At 39.3% G+C, this 22,645-nt stretch overlaps 1 protein-coding gene across 3 annotated transcripts in view; it reads right to left on the reverse strand.

Annotated features, from left to right (window-relative positions):
* Positions 1 to 1,508: 1,508 nt before the first annotated feature.
* Positions 1,509 to 22,645, reverse strand: part of thoc2 (THO complex 2) — a 134,022-nt gene continuing 112,885 nt past the window's right edge. For 2 of the 3 annotated variants that reach the window (XM_048544102.2, XM_048544101.2), the window contains exons 34-39: positions 11,420 to 11,569; positions 10,989 to 11,055; positions 7,631 to 7,794; positions 6,155 to 6,225; positions 5,840 to 5,888; positions 1,509 to 2,240 (exon numbers count right to left, since the gene is read on the reverse strand). In XM_048544102.2, the coding sequence (XP_048400059.1) occupies positions 5,861 to 5,888; positions 6,155 to 6,225; positions 7,631 to 7,794; positions 10,989 to 11,055; positions 11,420 to 11,569 (480 nt within the window). In that variant the 3' untranslated portion in view covers positions 1,509 to 2,240; positions 5,840 to 5,860. Of the gene's footprint in view, positions 2,241 to 5,839; positions 5,889 to 6,154; positions 6,226 to 7,630; positions 7,795 to 10,988; positions 11,056 to 11,419; positions 11,570 to 22,645 lie in introns of those variants that run through there. The other variant, XR_007248886.2, reaches the window with a different exon arrangement.

The following is a 22,645-nucleotide window of genomic DNA, read 5'->3' on the forward strand; positions in this document are numbered from 1 at the left end:
AAAATGGGCCACAATGAGACTGTGATGGAAGATGGAGTTTGGAAGGCATGGGTACAGGGTGACTGCAAGGACACAGTAAAAGAATTTTTAAGAAGTCAGCAAAGGAATAAAGTTGGCATATAGTTGCCTTAGAAGATTTCAACATTGTCTGGGGTTAATTAGGTCAGTTGGCTAAAAGGTTGATTTGTGAAGTAACACTAACAACGTAGATTCAATTTCCACTCTCGTTGACGTTACTATGAAGATCCCACTTTCTCAACCTCACCCTTCACCACAGGCATGGTGACCTTCTGATTAAACTCACCCAAAGTAGTCTCAATCTCAAGAGTGACCAGTCCAAGTACCTCTGGACGATGACATCTTTCCTTCTGGACCACATGAAGTTTCATGGCATCATGTCAAAAATGGGGAAGGAACCCTCCTGATTATTACCCATCACCTCCTACACCGGCTAACAAAACAATTCATTGCCCTGTTCAGCACCACTTGGGTTGAGAAAAGCACATAATGTAGTCTGCATTCAGGTCTTCGACATTCATCATTGAAAATGTGAGTAGCACCCACTGGCTGACTGACTGAGATGGCAAGATGGCCAGGTCCTGAAGGACACAGCTGCTAGATCAGGTATGCATGTGAGGGAACAAGAGGGAAATATCTACGTGACCTGATTCTCACCAATCTACTTGCCTTAGATGCATCTGGCCACAATAACAGTGGTAAGAGTAGCCTCTGCACAGTACTTCGAGACAAAATCAAAACTTCACATGCAGGATAATCCCAATTGTGTTGTTTAGTATTATCACCATGCTGAATGGGATAGGTTTGAATACATGTAGCAACTCGAGTCTGGATAGCCATGAGGCACTGTGGGCATGAGCAGCAGCAGAATTTATTTACATTCATGATCACTGCATACTGCCCACTTTACCATCAAGGAAGAAGAGCAGAAGGAAACACAGTTGTTGTTAGAGGTCAATCATCTCAATCACAGGACGTGAATGCGGACATTTCTAAAAGGTAATATTCTAGGTCCAATCATCTTCAGCTGAAAATCAATGACTTTCCCTTTGTCATTAAAGTCAAAAAGACAAGTTATTCAGAGTTTGCACAATGTTCAACACCATTTGGAACTCTTCAGATACTGCAACAGTCTTATGTCAAGTAACAGTCACACCACACAAGTGCCAGTCAATGACCTGTGCCATCAAGACAGAATCAAGTTGGATAAGGGTCAGCATTTGAAATTCTGGAGATCTCAGGGGAAACCAAGATAGATTATCCATGGCATTTCATTTCAAACAAAAGTATATTATGTTTTCAGATCAATAATTAAAGCTGACTTTCTAATTCTAAACAGTTTGATAATCTTTCTAAACTTACAAACAAAAAGTTAGGAGCATGAAGCAGCTAGGGCGATTTTCACTTTATGTCCACCATCTCCAAAAATGCCTAGAGAAAAATACTGCAAGTTGAAAACCACAATACCAAAAGAATGAGCAAAACGCCCATTACAACAGATGACCGACTGAGAAAACTATCCATTTATTTAGAAAAAAGATTACACTGGTAGAATACAGCAGATAAAAAATTCAAATGCAATCTTGAAAATTTATGACCAAACATAGGTATTCATGGAAATAGAAATCTCCTGTAGTTGTACAATTTAAACCTAATTTAATCTTTTAAAGGACAATTCTTGCAATTCATTTTATTCAATTGCAATTCATGGAATAAACACAAGATGCTGCACAGGATAGTTTTAATCAGTAAATTAAACAATGGCTGATTTTAATTACACACAATCACTATACTAGTGTATACATAATATACAAATATCTTCATTGCCATAAAGGTGAAGACAGAAGGTTGTAGACAGTCTGTAGCAGACTCCAGTCTGTTCTCAAAGTGACTACAAAATATACTCTGTGGTTTTGCTATGTACAGCACATTGTGCTTATATTAAAACAGCAAACCACTTGCTAGTATTATACTGAAAATGACATGCATACAGACAAAACATCAAGTTAAAAGACAACACAACTCAACTTTTAAACGATGGCCAACAGAAATGGAGTGAAAAAAATTCAACAAAATATTTTAATAGGCTTCGGTTAGGTCCTCTGTCGTGATTTGCCATCCTTACAAATGAAGTCCAAGTATCCAAAATTCAGTAGCACAAGTAAATCCATGGCAGCAGCTTGAAATCCAATGGGGATAAGGTCAAGTGAGGGGCAGGGAACCTGTAAAAAGATAAAGAAAACATAACTTGGAAGATTAAAAGCATCGCAAGCGCATACTCCCAGATGATTTTACAATTTTGGATTGGAATTCAAACAAGTGCCAGTATATCAACACTGCGCACTAGGGGTTCTCTGTCAATGTGCCAAACGATGAATTACTAGTGTCAACTGAATCTGTGGAGGAGCGCTTAAGCAGAGGTAAAGTTCTTCCTCAAAGGGGCAAAAAGGAAACTGAGGGGCAGTCACTCACGATACTATGGGGTATCACATCCTGATCTGCAATTATAGGTGATGCTATAATAACAGTTGACAAACCCTTACTCAATGAATTTCGGTCTACTATGAAATCCACTTTTTGAAAAACCTTCAAAAAGAGGCCACATATTTCCATCTCAAAAATGCCAAATCTGGCCCACACTTGTCTACAATGTTTTATTCCACCTTACATAAAGTTGTATTCTTCTGTCACATGTCTTGTGAAGTTTTACTGGATCTATGTATCCAAGCTCCTTGTTAATAGCATTCCAGAATTCCTGGCCTCAAAGGTAAGCTGGCCTCTGGAATATTACCCAGTCTTAAAGTGAGCTTGCTTCTTTCCTTCCAATTCTAGCCTGTGACTTGCCCTCTTGTTTTCTTATAGAAGAACATGTAAGCATCCTGCCTTCACATTCTGGAGGGCCTTCCCTAAATTCCTCCAATCTATTAGGTATCCTATCACTTTCAAAAGTCCAGTCCAAAACTACCTCTAATATCAACACTGTCTCTTCTTTTCATGCTTGGTCATGACTGCTACCCATGAAGCACTGGGGATATTTTATGTAAATCAATGAAGTAAGCGAAAGCTATTGGTGCCGAAAATTCTGAAGTCCCACTTATTGACCACCAGTTTAATATAAAAATCATACAAATGAGGAGCATCACTAAGCCATTCAACCTCCCTTCTGCCATTTGTTAAGATAATGGCTGATCTGATTGTAACCTGAAATACATACTCTCACCTACCTCTGTTAATCTTTCGCAACTTTGCTTCTCAAGAATCTGTCCATGCCTGCCTTAAAATATTCAAAGACTCTGCTTTCACCAGCTTTTCAGGAAAAACATTCCAAAAGCTCACGGTCGTTGAGGAAAAAAAAAATTTAATCTCTGCTTGAGATGGATGATCCCTCAATTTCAAACAGTGAGTGACCATTGGATCAAGATTCTCCCATATGAGGAATCATCCGCTCCACATGCAACATGTCAAGATCCCTCAGCGTATTTGATGTTTCAATCAAGTCACCTCTTACTCTTCTAAACTCCAGCAGATACAGGCCCAGGCTGTCCAACCTATCTTTATGAAGCAACCTGTCCTTTCCATCAATCTTATTACTCTTAATTATATAAGGTTTCAGAATAGGTTTGTAGCTCGGGTTGTGGATGTTGTGGTTGGTTGGCTCGCCAAGCTGGTTAGTTGTTTCGCAGATGTTTCATTACCGTGCTGGATAACATCATCAGTGCAGCCTCCGATCAAACACTGTTGTGTTTTCCTGCCTGTCATTTAAACTCTGGTGAACACTGAGCTGGATAACCTCATTTTCAGTTCTCCTTCGCAATAGAATGTATATGGGATCTAGCTCTATGCGTTTATTGATGGCTTTCTTAGTGGAGAACCAGGCCTCAAGGAATTCCTGTGCTTGACAGTGCTTTGCCTGTCCCAGGATCCTGGTGTTAGCCCAATCGAATTGATGGTTTTCCTCATCCACGTGGATGGAGATGAGTGAGTATTGGGCACATGTTTTGGTTGCCAGTTGATGTTCGTGTACTCTTGTAGTTAATTTCCTTTCTGTTTGTCCAATGTAATGTTCTTTGCAGGCAATCTTGTATATGACACTGGTCCTGTACATAGTTGGTAGTGGGTCTTTGGTTCAGGTGAGCAGTTGGCAGAGGGCTGAGATGAGTTTGTGTGCTACTATGATGCCCAGTGGTTGTAGGAGTCTTGTGGTCAGTTCAGATGTGTTCCTGATGTAAGGCAGCATGCTAAGTGTGTCAGAGTGTGTGCTATCTTCCTGGTGTTGATCATGTCATAGGCACCTTCTGACTCAGTTTTTCGGGTGTCCATTGTCCTTGAATTCTTGGAAGAGGTATTCTTCTTTTTGGTGGAGTTCTGTGCTGCTGCAGTGTGTTGTTGCCTGTTTAAATAATGTTCTCACGCAAATCCGTTTGTGTATGTTAGGGTGGTTGCTATTGAAATTCAGTACTTGGTCAGTTTGTGCGACTTTCCTTAACAAAGGCACACAGGAGGGCCACATGTATTTGGAACTCTATCTTGCTCAAAACACAATGGAAGCAGGGTACTTCAATATTTTTAAAGCAGATTCGTAGTAAGCAAGCTTGTGAAAAAGGGAGGCAGGAAAGTCAAGGAATCAAATTGACCATGATAGGTTACTGAATTGTGCAACAGATTCAAATGGCAGAATCACCTAATCCTGCCCATGTCCCTGAATAGGGCTCAGCTTTTTGCTACTTAGTCATCCCCAATACTACTTATGACCATTTTGCTATTTACCTGCCTAAAGACAACTCTTCCACAGAACCTCAACCATTTTTCAAGCTATGTAATGGTACCAACACTGAAGGCAATTTATAGCCATTTCAACTATCTACAATAAAATATTGTGCACCCATTCAGTGATTTATTCTATCTTCAATAGGGAGGCAACATTTATGCCAAACTGTTCAACGGTATAGAAAATCCTGCGATCCCCAATGACCACTACAGTTCTACACATTTGCTGCGATGCCATATTTTCCACACTGTGTTTAGGCAGACTTCTGCATCTTCATCAGTATTCGATACTGAAAAACAATTTGAAAATGTTGCTTCCAGTGGCATTGGCTGTTCTTAGATAGTCACCAATTTACTATTGTCCACAGCTCTGCTATTGTAGGTTAGAGTTGCAAGGTTCACCACAGAAAATTTAAAGCAGTTATAAAGGAACCTCTCTCTTACCAGGTATGAGTCTAGTAAATCTTGTGCGAAAAGCTTCCAATGCGTTTACATTCTTCCTTAAATAATGAGATCAATACTGAACAAGATACACCACAATGTGGTCTCACTAAGGCACATGAAGCATTCCAGAACTTCCACATGGCACAGAAACTGCAGGCAACAGGTTCTAAGATATCCCACTGTTTTACTCAGACTTACAAATGTTTTCAATTCTTCCCTCATCTTTAACTGTTTAATTACTGATTTGTATCATATGTTTAACAAATACAAATTATATCCCTCTATTATTGGAAAGCGCACCCCAAGAAATTCAATTTCAATTTATCTTCTTCGATCTTAAATTATGATTATATATTTACTGTTGCTCCCTTAGTTTAAATTACTTAGCATCTCCTTCGCTATGTGCCCTACAATCCGAAACTCGCTAAATTCCTGTTGTCATTCTCTTTAGTAAATTTAGCGAAAGCTTTCAAGTTCTGTGCACATCAAGAGAAAGAAACAGGGAAAAACACAGCAAACTCCAAGTGAACTGAATTCCAAGGTAAGTGCTAAAACAAGAATTGATAGATTACATTAAACAGATTTCAGTATTAAATTGAATCAAACTTACCGTGAGTTGTGTCATTCTTTATTATCTATGTTTTTCTGATGATTTATGAGTACCATTGTTAAGAAAAATCACAATTATTGTGCTTTTGTATTGTGGATTTTGAAGCAGAATCTCAATCAGAAACAGAAGTTGATTTCAAACCAGTACAGGGCCCTAAATTGGTCAAATCAGACCGTGAACATCAATATTCAGCTACTTGACAATTCAAATCTGTATTTAAAATAGCAAATTCTAATCTATGTAGAAATTTCCATAAATCTAGTTCTTATTAGAAATCAGTATATTTGAACTGCCAGAGCATCAATAAAAGGATATTGTTTTTTGTCTTCTTTCAGACCTCCACTCTCACGCTTCTCTTTTTTCTCTCCTTTATCATGTCTAGATTCCTGTAAGATATGATAATGATAAAATGTTACAAACTTTAGACATGTTGAACAGATCTAGGTCACATTAGTTGTGCTGCCTAAGGGAAACAAAAAGTATTACGACTGACAAAAACATTTTGTACACACAAATGTGTCCAACAATACTACCTGGGCACTTTTTTTGCCAGCTTGGTTCTTTCAAATCTTGCTCATCTACTGAAACATTGCTTTTCTGCCTCATTATCAAAGTTACCCATCTTCAAGTTACTATTCTGCTTTATTCCTATTATTCATTACAACTATAAGATTTCATAATAGCTCCAGCTCTGTTCCCTCCATGTCAGCGCTTCCTTTATAATGGATGAAGTGTAAGGAGATTCCACTCTCTTTAAACTTCTTACTTCTAGGTAAACTATGATGGACTGCAAATACAACAAGCAATGCCCAGAAAATTAGGTAAATTGCCAATGTGGCAGTGGAACAAAGTTGCTCTTTCAGCATGAAGCAACATCACACATCTACATCCAGATTGGCAAATGGCTGTGGAGTAGGAAGAATGACTGAGAACAAATTCACAAGGGTGCATTAAACTGGAACTGATAAATTAGAGGAACTGGAGCTGAACTTATAATGCTCAATAGGGCAGAACACACAGATCTGGAAAATACAAACAGACAAAGGACACAAAGGAGGATCTGTGAAAATTGTGCCCACGACTCAAACTAGGTTTCAGTTTTATCCCCTTTCTAATATTTATTGGGCCCATAATAAGGCAGCAAAACAATCAACTTGACAGATTAAATCATTAAGAAATTAATAAATTAAGGTTTATATGTTGCTGGATTTCATAAATTGAATTTGTATGACGTATTTCATCAGATACAACCCTAGTTTGCGTTTTATGTGCGTGACATAAACCACAGTTTAAGAAGTGGCCATCCATGACCGGAGTAATCTAACGAAATACCAGTTTTTAAGATATTGGTGAATCCACCGTATGTTCTCAACATTTTCTGCTTTACTTCATTTCTGGGAATTGCAGTTATTTCTAACTTCACCACTGGATGACAAAGTGAAGCAATCCCCCAGAAAAGTTGACAATATTGTCAATGCTCCAAGCTAATCATGTGCAACTGACAATAAGGTTAAGTTCTATATATATTTTAACATCTTATTTTTCTTATCTTTGCAGGCTCTTGCCAAAACACACACTTTTTAGGCAAGTGTTCACTGTGCAATAAAAGTACACGTGAAAAGAAGTTCATTTAAAAAAAATACATAATTTGACACTAGTATGGGATCAAAAATGATCTGCTACTTTAAGATGATTTTGTAGATTTCTTAGGCAATATAGTAACTTGCACACTTAATCCTATCCTACAACAAATTATCAAGGATATATACATTCATATTTAAAAGACTATACCTTCTTGCTTGTTGTTGAACTCTTTTCTATTTTTTCTAGCTTGATTGAATCGTTTTTATCCCTGTCTTTCCCAGAGCTAGATTTTGAACTCTTATTTTTCTCCTTTTCGTTTGAACGTGGGGAATCTGCAGGGCTTGCACTTTTACTCCTTTTCCCAGAGCCACCTGTTAAGTAAACACTGAATCCTCATTTCTCTTGTAGTAAACACAAAATTTACAAAAAAGGAAGACTAATGTTAGACTTACTTCAGTTGTAACATTCGTGCCTTAAGAATCACAAGGTTCTGAGTTCAAATCCCACTTAAGACATGAACACATGAACATACAACATAGGACAAAATTGCTATACAATACAGATGAACCACTGCACTGTTGGAGGTGTTAATGAACTGATTATTATTTTCCTTCAGGTGCACACTACAGATCAAGTAATTGAAAAAGAGCTGTTTCGAAACAAAAACAGAAATTGCTGGAAAATCTCAGCAGATCTTGTTGCATTACAACAGTGATGACATTTACCAGTTTAATCTACTGATTTAGCTCTTTCATTTCAATGCATTTCTTTTTATTGCTAGACATAAGTGGGGAATAGCAATACATATCAGTTATCACACTTGAGGAGACTGCATACCATAAACCATCATAATCACAAGTGCGCAATTGAACTCCCTCTTCTTTGAATGCTTTTTTTAAAAAAATGTCCGGGGTGGGGGAGGAGGAATTTTACTGGACAAATGTTTTAAAAAATCTTAAAACATGTCCACAGCATTTCATTTAAAAAGAAAATTGATGTTCTGATTAAAACAAAATGTGGATTGTAAGAAACAATGGAGGCACAAATTGCTGAATGCTAATGAGCAGGTATCTTATTCAAGGAATGACACTATCTGCAAGAAATTTAATCTGTCTAATCTCTAGAGATAGTTCACATTCGTACAAAGCCAAATCACTTTGGAAGTGATTCTGAAAAATAGGATTTATATGCATTTGGATTAGCAAGGTATGATTAGGGATAGTCAGCACAATTTAGTGTGAGGGAAATCATATCTCTTCAACCTGATTGAGTTTTTTGAGGAAGTAACTAAGAAGATTGATGAGGACAGAGATATGAGAGCCATTCCTCCTCCTCACAGGTACAAACCAAAGAAGTGACCGAATTAGTCAACAAGAATCAATGCTGCATAAGCAGAGACATAAACAACAACCTAACCAATAATTCACTACTTGCGCTCTATCTCTGCTTTCTCCAATCTACAGCTAGTTCTCCCAAACCTTGCAGCACCTAAATTGCAAAACATTTAGAAATTCATTACCCATCCATGTAATCTCCTCCAGTTCTACGCTCTTACTTGCACCTTTTAACAACTCAATACTGGATATTAATCTCTCATTTCGTTTACCATTGGTCACAAATATCCAAGGAGCAAGTTCCTGTGATTGACTCATGAGGAAGCACTATCTTTCTTTGACTCTACCATAAAAAGCCTCCAAAATGTTCTGATCATTGCAAAAAACTGAGAACATGACATGCAGGGGATTTTGTTGTAACGTATGTTCTGGTAACGCAAATTGGCTATAACATGATTGACAAAGAGAGGAACACTTTTTCCAAAACAAACTTGTGTTGGCTCGAATACGATTCCACTGAGTAGGTATCTTGCTATTAGGAGCCCTTTGCTAATGATGCCTACAGTGTACTTGTACAATGCTGTGATTGAGAGTCCCAGAGAAATTCTCCCCATCAGCCTTCATTAAAACTGAAAAGTAAGAAGCCAGGAGGTTGGTTACCAGGAAAAGTACTGTATAGGGGAGGGTGAAAAACAGTATATCTAACTTTCCTTGAAAGGAAACACTGAGGCACAGGACATGGGTACAACAGGACACTCCAGCAGCCTACTGAAGTAACTATTCAGATCACGTTTGACTTATGTTTCAACTTGATTTTTCCACCTTTGCTCCATGTCCCTTGATACCCTTGTGGTGCGGTGATAAGACTGCTGAAGGAGTCCGAGTTGCTATGGTAATATACATTTATGTATATATCACAGTCTGGAACTATGGATAGTGGTTGTAGAGTCTCCAAAATTCTTTGAGTCACATGGTTGACTCGGCAACTCTTCCAAACTTACAATCTGCTACTGGCAGTGTTGGAAAAATTTGCCAACTGATACTCAATCACATTAGTCACACTGTGAACGCACCTTCCTTGGCCAGGGAGTACTGAGACAGGACTTGAACCGAGATCCCCTTGCTTACAAAGGCTTACACGTTTCACAACTTCAGGATGTTACAAAGAGCCACTGAGGTATTTTTGAAGAGCAGTCATTGTCGAAAACACAGCAGCTAAGTTTCACAAAAAACTCTTCCACAAGCAACAATGAGATAATGGCCAGACAATCTGTCATTGTGTTGCTGATTAAGCACTGGCCAGGACACCTGGGTAACTGCCCTGCACTTTTTAGAAATAGTAAGGACAGTTGTGACAATCCGAGAAGGAGCTGCAAAGCTGTTGTCACAGTTAGACCAACCTGTCTGAACAGCTGTTGACAGTCATGCTGTCCTTTGTGTTCTGCTTTTTTGGTGGTCTGCCCCTAACCCCGCTTTTCCCATAGGCCCAGTTGTTTATATAGCATAATTTTCCATAACACGATGTAACACTGGAAAGCAACTATCACATTATTGTGGAACCCCCTGTATGCTGTTTTGCATGCATGTGGAAGACAAACTTGGTCAAGAACATGAATCGATGAGGTGAGCAAGAGATAGGTTACAAAGTCTACATGAGTTTAATTTAAACTCATCTGTTCATATTTGTAATTACCACCTGTTCAATGTAGGAGTTGATGGAAACGGGTGAAACATCAATTGATGTTATTACTCAAAGGGCGTTAGACCTGCCTTTCAGTTCAGAACGTTATATCGTGAAATAAATCCTGCCAGCCATTTGCTTAATCGCACCTTAATACTCAATATTCAAACTCACTTCACATTGCTGTAAGATTCATTTTGATCAGGGCAAATCCAAATTTTAACTGACGAATGTTTTAAAAAGGAATCTTGACAAACAAGATTTCTCTGACTCCCACTAGGGAGCTGGTAGAAGCTATCCACAGTAACTCCCTCTCATCCAATCCATTTAAAGACCTTCAGAAAAATTATTAGACCATGCCTTCAATCAGGTCTTCTAATTCTCCCGGGAAAGGTGTTCCCATTTTTATTTCATTGTTCACTACTCTGAGCCATTTTCAACGTTGAATACAATAGTTTCTGGTTCTCCACTGCTGCAGCATTCAGGCACCTTGGATTTGTCAAGTTGCATTCAGAATTTAAACAACACAAAATCAGATGTTAACGCTAACCTGTCCCATTTTCATCTTTACGCCTTTTTGATTCTTGTATATTCTCTCGATCACTGTTTGAATGATCCTGGGAAGGAACAAGAAGAAATTCTAATTGAGAATAACAAAGGTGGGGTTTCAAAAAGAAATTCATTCCAAGTATAGTTTGCAGGTATCATGTTATTCAAACAAATAAAGCTGATTGATCAGTCAAAATAGATACAAAATATGTACATCAATTACAAACCTAAAATTCTTCAAATACCAAGAAGAATGTAAGATAAGTTAAAAAGCAGAAATAGAAAGAAAATTACTCAGCACAATAAGGGACATCTCAACAGAATAACCAATATAACCAATTCACCAAATCTGGTTCAAGAAAGCCCACAACTGACAAATTATGTATCGGGTTAGTCTCACACGTGCTTTACTTTAATGTTTATCTCTCTTACCCTTTTGCGATCTTTTCTTTCTTTGTCTTCTTTCTTTTCTCTCTCTTTTGAGCGGTCCCTCAACTTTTCCACCTCTTTCTTCTCCACCTCCCTTTCTTTGCTCTTTGACTGTGTGCCTGTACTATGGTTGGTGTGATGCGGGCTATGGTGCTGTTAAAAATGATGTAATGCACACTTATAATCATGACATCTCAACTCAACTAAATGGCATCCATTAAGGCCAACATCCTATAATGACAGTTTAAACGCAGAATATATTTGCGTGTTAGCTGGCTTTTAATTAAAAACATACATCTGTATACAAGACCAATCCCATTCAGGACAATGTTCAAAAAGTCTCTAAAAAATGAAGACTGATCAAAAGTGGTTTGAAACCATTTTAATGATTGAAGATTACAGTCAAATAGATTTAGTAAGAATACTGAAATTGCATTTGATTGATGATAGTCGGCAAGTTAACAATAGACAATAGGTGCAAAAGTAGGCCATTCAGCCCTTCGAGCCAGCACCACCATTCTTTATGATCATGGCTGATCATCCACAATCAGTATCCTGTTCCTACCTTATCCCCATAACCCGTAATTCCACGACCTTTCAGAGCTCTATCTATCTCTTTCTTGAACGAATCCAGAGACTTGGCCTCCACTGCCTTCTGGGGCACAGCATTCCATATATCCACAATTCTCTGGGTGAAGAAGTTTCTCCTCAACTCTGTCCTAAATGGCCTACCCCTTATTTTTAAACTGTGTCCTCTGGTCCTGGACTCACCCATCAACAGAAACATGCTTCCTGCCTCCAGAGTGTCCAATCCTTTAATTATCTTATATGTCTCAATCAGATCCCCTCTCATCCTCCTAAACTCAAGTGTATACAAGCCCAGTCGCTCCAATCTTTCAACATATGATAGCCCCGCCATTCCGGGAATTGACCTCGTGAACCTACGCTGCACTCCCTCAAGAGCAAGAATGTCCTTCCTCAAATTTGGAGACCAAAACAGCACACAATACTCCAGGTACAGTCTCACCAGGGCCCTGTACAGCTGCAGAAAGACCTCTTTGCTCCTATACTCAATTCCTCTTGTTATGAAGGCCAGCATGCCATTAGCTTTCTTCACTGCCTACTGTACCTGCATGCTTGCTTTCATTGACTAATGAACACCCAGATCTTCCCCTTTACCAAACTTGACTCCATTTAGATAGTAATCTGCCTTCCTGTTCTTGCCACCAAGTGGATAACCACACATTTATCCACATTAAACTGCATCTGCCATGCATCCATCCATTCACCTAGCCTGTCCAAGTCACCCTGTATTCTCATAACCTCTCCCTCACGTTTCGCCCTGCCACCCAGCTTTGTGTCATCAGCAAATTTGCTAATATTACTTTTAATGCCTTCATCTATATCATTAATGTATATTGTAAATAGCTACGTTCCCAGCACCGAACTTTGTGGAACCCCACTGGTCACTGCCTGCCATTCTGAAAGGGACCCGTTAATCACTACTTTTTGCCTCCTGTCAGTGGGCCAATTTTCAATCCAAGCCAGTATTTTGCCCCCAGTACCATGTGCCCTAATTCTGCACTTTTTGAAGGAATTTCCAAGTTTCTCCACCTCCCAGTTATTCCAAAGGGATCAAAATTATAACTTATTTTAAACATCAAGCTCAAAATCATATTCCATCAATTCATCATGATTTTTGTCAACAAAACTTCACTAACTTTTATTTGCTCCCATATTTCAAACTCACTCTCAGAAGTGCTGTTTTAATGACAAATTATGATAAATATAAAGGTCATTTAACAACTTCCTCAGAAAATTTCTAATTAACTATCTATAAACGGATGAAGAGAGCACAATATTTAATTTCCAGGACCACTGGCATCCAGCAGCCAAAATCAAGTCAAATTTTTAGATCGTGCTCCAAGGAATTTTATATCCTCTGAAGATCACATTATAACTCGTTATTTTGTGAAAGCCAATGATCTTGATAAATTCTAAAGACTGAAATGCTATACACCCCGCTGCCAGGACTTCTCATAGATTCATGACGCTTACATATCAATGGAGACCACAATGCTCCTTTTAAATTTTGCTGCACATTTCAAAGCACAAAACTATGTATTCCCCAATTGTTTCAAAGTAATAAATTGCAGCACAAATTAAGCCAAAAAGGAGGAGTAACTGTACACAGATGAAATACGTGCTTTACTCCATCAGCCTTCTTTGAGAGTTTAGACAACATTGGCAGGCTATCTGATCACAAAAGTCATTGCAGCTGAGTCAGACCCAATCCTCTCCATTGAATACTACCTAATTTTCTCTTCCTTAGTTCAAGGTGATGTGGGCTTGAGGTGGGTGAAGGAGGATGAAGCCAAGACTTGGTTCACTTTGTGTAATGCAGTACAGACAGGGAATGGAAACTGAAATCTTAACAATCATCATGGCTTAACAACACATTAGGTGATGCCTTCCATAATTAGATCTGGGTGACCACAGAGCAATAACTTCATAAATATGCATTTAAAGATTAAAGTCCAAATATGACAGAGGTGACTACATAAATAAACTGAATGACACTACAATCAAAATGCATCTCTTGAACCTTATCCATTTAGTGCATACCAAAAGAGATTGTTGTATGTAAATATAAACAAAAATACTTGGGGTGCACAATTTTTTTACCCCGAAGGTTTATATGCTAATAGCTTTCAATTTCCAATTCACGAAGCAACAAGAGGAAGATAGGCATTTCAAGGTCAGATCCAAAAAAAATATTAATGAGGACAGTCGGAGAAAGTTGAGTGCAAGGGAAGCCAAGTCTTTAATAACCCTAATTCTGTCCTCACGTAATTCTTTCTCTTACAGTCAATATATTCCAAGTTACATTATGTAGCTATTTAATTGGGCAAGTCCATAAATCATAATTCCCTGATTATCATGAATTGAATCTGAATTATAGCAGGATAGAACTTAAAATCAACAACAAAAATTTGCTAGGTGACACATTACCACACTTCAATGGCACTAGAAATCTGATATTGTTTTGCTGAATTTTTTTTTAAAAACGTTAGGTTAGACAGAGGATCTTGATCGGCGCAGGCTTGGAGGGCCGAAGGGCCTGTTCCTGTGCTGTAATTTTCTTTGTTCTTTGTTAAAATCTCCAAACAGATTCAGTCACAAGATCATTTAGAATCATAGAATACCTACAGCATGGAAGCAGGCCAATCAGCCACTAAGTCCACACCAACCATCTGAGATAATTTGAATGGGCATCCACAACGCCGAGAAATATCAAGCCCATGAAAGGACAGGCTTATGTTCATTTGGCAAACTCAGCAGTAACGAGAGAAAAGCTGTGAGCATCCTTTGCAGCGATACATGGGCTCCCGGAAATATCGGTTCTGGACAATGGGATGTCATTTGCTAGCAGGGAATTTGAATTTCCTAAAGTTGAATGGCATTCGGTATATTCAGACAGGTCCATACCATCCAGTCCAATGGTCTGGTGGAAAGGGCGATCTAAATATTGAAGGCAAGCTTAAAGAAACAGCCTTCAGTTTTGCTTGATACCAAACCGTCCTGGTTCCTGTTCAAGTATAGGCCCACTCCTCACACAACTACAGGAATAGCTCCAGCAGAGTTGCTGATGAGGAGAAGTCTCTGCACCAGATGTGTGCGGAACCCCAATGCCAGGTACATGCCTCTTTTTAGCACGCAAAATATCTTCAGGCTCATTCTCTTTTACCTCATCGCCACTGAAGTAACTGTCCAGAGACCAGTATCCTGTCACCAAGTCATCCTTTACTTACACGTGCACAGTACTTGGGCTCTGGCCGGCCAGCCAGCTCAAATTCAGTCCTTAGGCTAAGGACACCTTTTGAATCTCCTGTTTATATCTGTTAGCAGGGCCCAGTTAACAACCCCAATAAAGGATGTCCAACAGGAAACGCTCTTTCATGGGCTGTGTGGACATGACTGGTGTAGTCTGCTTGTTAATTGGCCTCGAATTGAAAGCCATTCACAGTTGACCTCCATTGTCTAGAGTTGCATCTAAGCCGAGAAAGGGTGGGGGTGTCAGATTTCTTTCCCCCATTGGTGAATCTTGATGGACTTTTTTTTAAAAAAGACCACAACTGATGGTGGGGTTGTCCAGTCACCATCCCCAGAATGAACTCCCAGTTCCAGATTTGCTTCATTGAATTGAAATTCCACCAGGGGCTCTGGTGGGATTTGAACCCGTGTCCACACAGCATTAGCTTCTGGGATTACAAACCCAGTGACATTCCCACTCTGCTACTATCTGCTTTAGCAAGGGTCTGGGTGTACAGCCAGAAGCATACACCTGCAGTAGTAAGGATATTATTAGATTGGACAGGGTGCAGGCAAGATTTACAATAATGTTACCAGGGCAAGGATTTGAGTTATAAGGAGAGGCTGGATAGGCTAGGACATTTTCCCCTGGAATATCGGTGGTTGAGGGGCGACCGTATTGAGGTTTATTCAATCATGTTTGGTTTAGATAAGGTGAATAGCAAACGTCTTCTCCTCAAGTAAGGAAGTCAAAATTAGAGGTCATAAGTATAAGATGAGAGAAGAAAAAATTTAAAGGGACCTTAGGGGCAACTTTTAGAAACAATGGGTGGTGTGGATATGGAGGAATTGCCTGCAGGTACAGTTACAACTTAAGAGACATTTGGAGAGGGACACAGAAAGGAAAGGTTTAGAGGGATATAGGCCAAGTACAGGCAAATGGGACTAATGTCATTGGGAAATTTGGCACAGTCAAATTGGGCTGAAGGGTCTATTCCATACTGTATGACTCCATGACTTTACCTACCTCAACTCAATCCAACTCAAATTCCTTTCCGATAATCTCAATCGCGTATGTCCACCTGTCCTACTCACTTCCATTCCCAACAGAAACCTCCCCTCACCCCCAGATCCAACTCTCTGCTCATCCTCCAAACAGACCTGACACTTGCTTCTTATTCTGCATCAAGGATTAAAGAGCAGGCCACAATGGAAGCAGCCAAACTCTAAGAACAGAAAAATTATAAGTGGATAACAAGTGGATGATGCGTTGTATCCAGAGGTTGGTGGGATGGTATGCAAGGACGAGGGGAATCCTCTTGGGGCATCTGTAGCGGGGGCGGAGTGTGAGAGATGTGTTGCGGGAAATGCGGGAGACACGGTCAAGGGCGTTCTCGACCACTCCGGGGGGAAAGTTGCAGTCCTTGAAGAACTTGGACATCTGGGATGTGCGGGAGTGGAATGCCTCATCCTGGGAGCAGATACAGCGGAGGCGAAGGAATTGGGAATGGGGGATGGAATTTTTGCAGGAGGGTGGGTGGGAGGAGGTGTATTCTAGGTAGCTGTGGGAGTCGGTGGGCTTGAAATGGACATCAGTTTCTAGCTGGTTACCTGAGATGGAGACTGAGAGGTACAGGAAGGTGAGGGATGTGTTGGAGATGGCCCAGGTGAACTTGAGGTTGGGGCGGAAGGTGTTGGTGAAGTAGATGAACTGTTTGAGCTCCTCTTGGGAGCAAGAGGCGGCGCCGATACTGTCATCAATGTAACGAAGGAAGAGGTGGGGTTTGGGGCCTGTGTAGGTGCGGAAGAGGGACTGTTCCACGTAACCTACAAAGAGGCAGGCATAGCTTGGGCCCATGCGGGTATCCATGGCCACCCCATTTGTCTGTAGGAAGTGGGAAATTATAAGTGGACATTGTGTAATGTGATGACTGTCAGATGGATCTGTTCAGATGGTAATCAGAACTTGTGGGCCAATAAAATTATTTCTGTTAGAGTAAAAGTTATACTTGAGCTCATCCGTATAGTTGACACATTTCCTGTGCAAGCAGATAAAGATCTCAAACAGCTAAGGCAATTTAATTTGAACTATTTGTACCATACATTGTGATCAGTGTTGGGAAAGAATGTGTTAAATAAGAGGCCAATGACAACTGACATTACTTAAGCATCAGCGAAACAGCAGGTTCACAGTTAAATGTTAATATTCACAAGTTGCTGAATGTGTTGAGATGATTAAACCATTACCTTTGAGAAAGTGACGGTCTCAATTCATTGAAAAGCAAGAAGTTACTATATTTGCATATTGGATATGAACTAAACCCATTATTTGTATTTCAGGAGTGTAATTACAAGCATATGTCTCCGATTAACAATGTGATATGTTAATGGCTGCCAATTAGGCTCTTTGGCACCAAACATCAAGAATAAGTAGGTGGTGATATTCTAGGTTTTCAAATCAGCAAGACTAAAATAAATGTGATTTCTTAAAGCTTTTCCTTTGCCTCTTCTTTGCTCTTTCTTTACACAATTGGACATTAAACTCAACCTCTTTAGTTCACGCTCCACTTCATGCCTCTGCTGTTTATTTCCCAATTATTAAACCTCATTGGTTAAAAGGGATGATCATAGATCACAGAATCCCTGTAGTGTGGAAACAGGCCCTTTGGCGCAACAAGTCCACACCAACACTCAGGACATCCCACCCAGACCCATCTCCTAATCTACACATCCCTGAACACTAGGGGCAATTTAGCATGGCCAATCCACCTAGCCTGGACATCTTTGGGCTGAGAGAGGAAACCAGAGCACCCAGAGGAAACCCACACGGATACAGGGAGAATGTGCAAACTCCACACACAGTCGCCCAAGGGTGGAATCGAACCCAGGTCCCTGTTGCTGAGGCAGCAGTGCTAACCAGTGTGTCTTGAGTTATCTGAGATAATAAAATGTGAGGCTGGATGAACACAGCAGGCACAGCAGCATCTCAGGAGCACAAAAGCTGATGTTTCGGGCCTAGACCCAGATGCTGCTGGGCCTGCTGTGTTCATCAGCCTCACATTTTATTATCTCGGTTTCTCCAGCATCTGCAGTTCCCATTATCACTGTCTTGAGTTATCTATTCATTTGATCCTCAGATGTCCTGTTTCCCTCTCTAGTTGTTAACATATCACTTATTCAACAACTTCTCAGGGAACAAACTGTAAAGCTCGAGGTGTGATGACAAAGCTTTGCAAATGCCCAACCATATGAAATTACACTTCATTCTGTTGATAGAACTAGAAAACTGTCAAGGCTCAATATTTTATAGAACAGGAGAATATGAACAATAAACACCCACAATCATTGCTCTTTTATTCAAAGGTTGTTGCTCCAGTTACATAGAAAACCATACCAGTGTTACATCTATCTTGGAAAGGCTAATGCAGAGGTGAAAGCTCCCACCTTAATACCAACAGGTCCACCAGCAGACAACAGCTAAGCCCACAACTAATCTATCTGACAGCCATTAAAGCTCGAGACCAGGGTCAAATTGCTTGCTGGTTCAAGTCAAAGTAATCACCTTTACATTATAAGAAAAATAACAAAAGGTTTCACAACATTTTTGAATAGAACTGCTTACGGTTTCTTAATTTCACAGCAACTCTTTGACTAGACACACAAAACAAGTGTGTGAAATAAAATGAGCTCCCTTTATGGCATCAGTTTTTTTTAATGCTTAGGGAAGGTTTGAGAAGGATGGGTTGGGAAGAGAGGGAAGGAGGGCCTGAGGAGAACAGGATAAAAGGCGGTGGGATGATCAAGAGAAAGAGACAGAGAGAGAAGGAAGACTGGGTAAGAAAATCGAGAAAACAACGATGAAAAAGAAAGCAAATGAAGGAAAGGAAACAGAAGTAAACAAGCAAAAGAGGAACAGGAAATTGAAAAATGCAACTGGAAAATTGGTTTGGAAGGTATATTTCATTTCTTTTTGTAAAATTCTAATCAGGAACTAAACCAACCAAGCCAAGTGTAATGTTAAAGGAAGCCCGAGAGCAAAAACGCTGCTGCTCCTTTTCAAATAACAACATAATGTACTCCTCAGGACATTTAGCTGGAAGCAACTCAAAAATATGTGCAGCATCAGTCACCACCACACTGACTAGTAATTTGAAATGTGAATGCATAACTGACTACTCTCAGAAATAACTATGACCACAGTGTGAGGATAACTACAATGCAAGAAATATTTAATGGAACTCTGAGTTGTGATGAAGTTTTAGCAGATTATATCAGTGTCAGAGTCAGACAAAGCAAAAGCACCATGCAACATGCAAAATAGGCAGCAGAGGAAACTGTCATATGCTCCTTCTAAAACACCAAAAATGTTCAAACATCTCAGCTGGAAAAAAAAAGTACATCAGTCTTTCTTAAGTTTGCTAGTTCTTCATTCACTAAAGCACATACATTATTAGAACTTCCCACTTGCAGATTTATAACTTGAACTACAAAATGTGCAAAGTCAAATAAAGAAAAATATTCCAGCATTGGAATATGCCAGATCAGCTATTTAAAAGATAATGTCCATACAATCTAATGACGTGTGCAGCATTTAAATATGCATTAAACTTTAGGGATTAGACTCTGAACAAAATAATGCTCAACATTGCAATTATTCACTGATCCTTCAGTAGGCTAGTTTGAATTGGTTCGAATACAGCACTTTTAAAAAAAGAACAAAGTTATTGGGAAAACGTACTGTGTGCAAAACGAAGCCACAAAGAATGGTGGCTCACATTTGCCCAATCGGTGTTGAATGAACCAAAAAAAAATCACGGTGCAGGTGGTAACAGAGTAGCTGAACAGACGATAGTTTCTTCTTGGCCAGTTACAGAGCAGGCCTAAACAGGTGAGTTTCAGATTGCCGAGATCTAACAAATGGCGTGCCTCAGGGTTCAATGCTGGAGTCTCCGTTTTTCTGTTAACCAATTCTATAAATGATTTGTATAAACGGGCCAATGGTATAGTTGCGAAAGTTGATGATAAGGCCAGGATGGGTAGGAAACCAAGTTGTGAGGAAGACTAAAAGAGACACTATTATGTGAGTGGACAAGGATGTGGCAAAAGGAGCATACTGTGGGAAAATATGAAATTGGTCCAGTTTGGCAGAAGAATGAAAAAAAATTGTAAAAGGTGAGAGATTGTAGAGCTCTGAGATGCAGATTATCTGGGTATCTTACTGCACGAATTGTAAAAGCTTTGAATGCAGGTGTAACAACCAAGTAGAAAAGCTGATATGATGTTATCCTTAATAAAGAAACAAAAAATCAAAAGAACTGCAGATACTGCAAGTCAGAAACAAACATAGAAGGAAATTGCATGCCCCCTAACTTTCATCAACACCGTGGGATATACCTGATCAGGTCTCAGAAACGTATCCACCTCTATGTTTCTTAAGATCTTCATCACTTCCTTTTATCTAATGTGAATATTTATTTCCCTCGAGTTCCATAGCCTCTGCTTCTTTCTCCAAAGTGAAAACTGATGTGAAATATTCAATTAATATCTCTCCCTCTCCTGAGGCTCAACACAAAGGCAATCTTGTTGATCTTTAAGGGGCGCTACTCTCCCTCTATTTGCTCTTTTGTTCTTCATGTACTTGTAGGATCTCTTGGATTATCCTTACCTGCCAAAGATCTCATATCCCCTCTTTGCCTTCCTGATTTCCTTCTCAAGAATGCCTCCACACACTTTATACTCTTCATGGGATTAATTTGGTCACAGTTGTCCATATCTAATATTTGTTTCTTCTTTACTCTTGACTAGAATTTCAATACCTTCATTCATTCGTTGGTCCCTAATCTTACCATCCTTACCTTTCACTCTAACAAGAACACCCTTTTGATAACTACTTCACAGACATCACTGTGACACTGCCTCACCCCAGCTCAACTAAAATGGTTCAAGATATGTAACATATGCAGAAGTAATTTATGTGATTATTTTCTGTCAAACTACACACAAACAGCTAAAAAAGATTGGTTGCTTGAAGATATTAAGTTTTTCTATCGATCTAGATGGTTTAAGTAGATGGATGATAGAAGATAAATTATTTTGAGCTTTGCAAGTCAGAAATTAATTTGAGTGACAACTTTGCCCTGACTGTCAAACCCAGAAAATGAATGTTTCACGAAGGTGTACAATAATGGTCATTATAATTTGGAGTCTAAAAGGGCATACGCAAGATATCTGCAGTATAGTGAATAAAATTTTGTTTTGTTCAAATAAAAATGAATGTCACCTCACTGACTTAGTGATCAGGTGAAACCCAGTTTTAACAACTTTCTAAAAGACACTTGCCATTGGAAAATTGGGTTGTATTTTCAATATTTATTACAGTGTGCTTTAAATGCCAATTCAAGCTAACAAGCTAGTGTAATGTATCATAAGAAACAGATAACACAAATATGAAGTGTGCTATTTCGCAGAATTTTCAACGAAATTTATCCAGTCAATCTTGCACTTTGCAAGAGTAATTGTAAACTTTGACAATTTAAACATATGAGCAAAGGAGCTACCTTTAAGATTGTTCAGCAAAACTGCATCAAAATCAATATCAAAGTACAATCTTTCTTTTCAATTTAAGGATTTTTCAGGTTACGTTTAGTTACTTGCAAATATCATCATAGCAAAAATCCACAAAGATCAAATGCCAAATTTTCTGGAAAAACTCCAAGTCAGGCAATATCTACACAGAGATACAGTGTTAATATTTTCATCGGAGCTTGATTTGGAAGTGCTGATGAAAGGTCATTGATTTAAAACATTAACTTTATTTTTGTTCACAGACATTGCCTAACCTGTTGACTTTTCCAGCATTATGTTCTTGTTTCTTATTTCAGATTTTCAGCACCCACAGTATTTTGCTTTTATGCACAGATCAAAGTTCAATTTTGAATCAAGACTAATACCATTTATAAAACAAGCCATTCAAATTGCTGGGAATTTTCAGAAATCCGATTTCATTGCTTATTCGCCCCCACTACATGCACATCCTGAGTTTTCTCCTTTTCAGTTTTGATGAGACTGATTTGTTACAGCATCTAATCTGCCTGGCACCGATAGAAACACATGTTCACCTCCTCTGCTGACACCCCAGTAATCAACCTACTGGCTATTCCTCGTAAGCGAATCTAACCATACTGCACTGGTCAGCAATTACTGCAAAGGGCACCACATCAAGCCCGATCCAATCATGTCACATTCTCATTTTTGCAGACATTCCCGAATCGTTTTTATCCCCTTCACCTGAAGCAGAGTACACATGCAGCTGAATTTCGAAGTAGCACAGTCGCTCAGTTGTTAACACTGCTGCCTCACAGCATCAAGGATCAAAGTTCAATTCCAACTTCAAGTAACTGTCTGTGTGGAGTCTGT

Source organism: Stegostoma tigrinum, chromosome 15, assembly GCF_030684315.1.
Source record: "Stegostoma tigrinum isolate sSteTig4 chromosome 15, sSteTig4.hap1, whole genome shotgun sequence".
NCBI classification, from domain to species: Eukaryota; Metazoa; Chordata; class Chondrichthyes; order Orectolobiformes; family Stegostomatidae; genus Stegostoma; species Stegostoma tigrinum.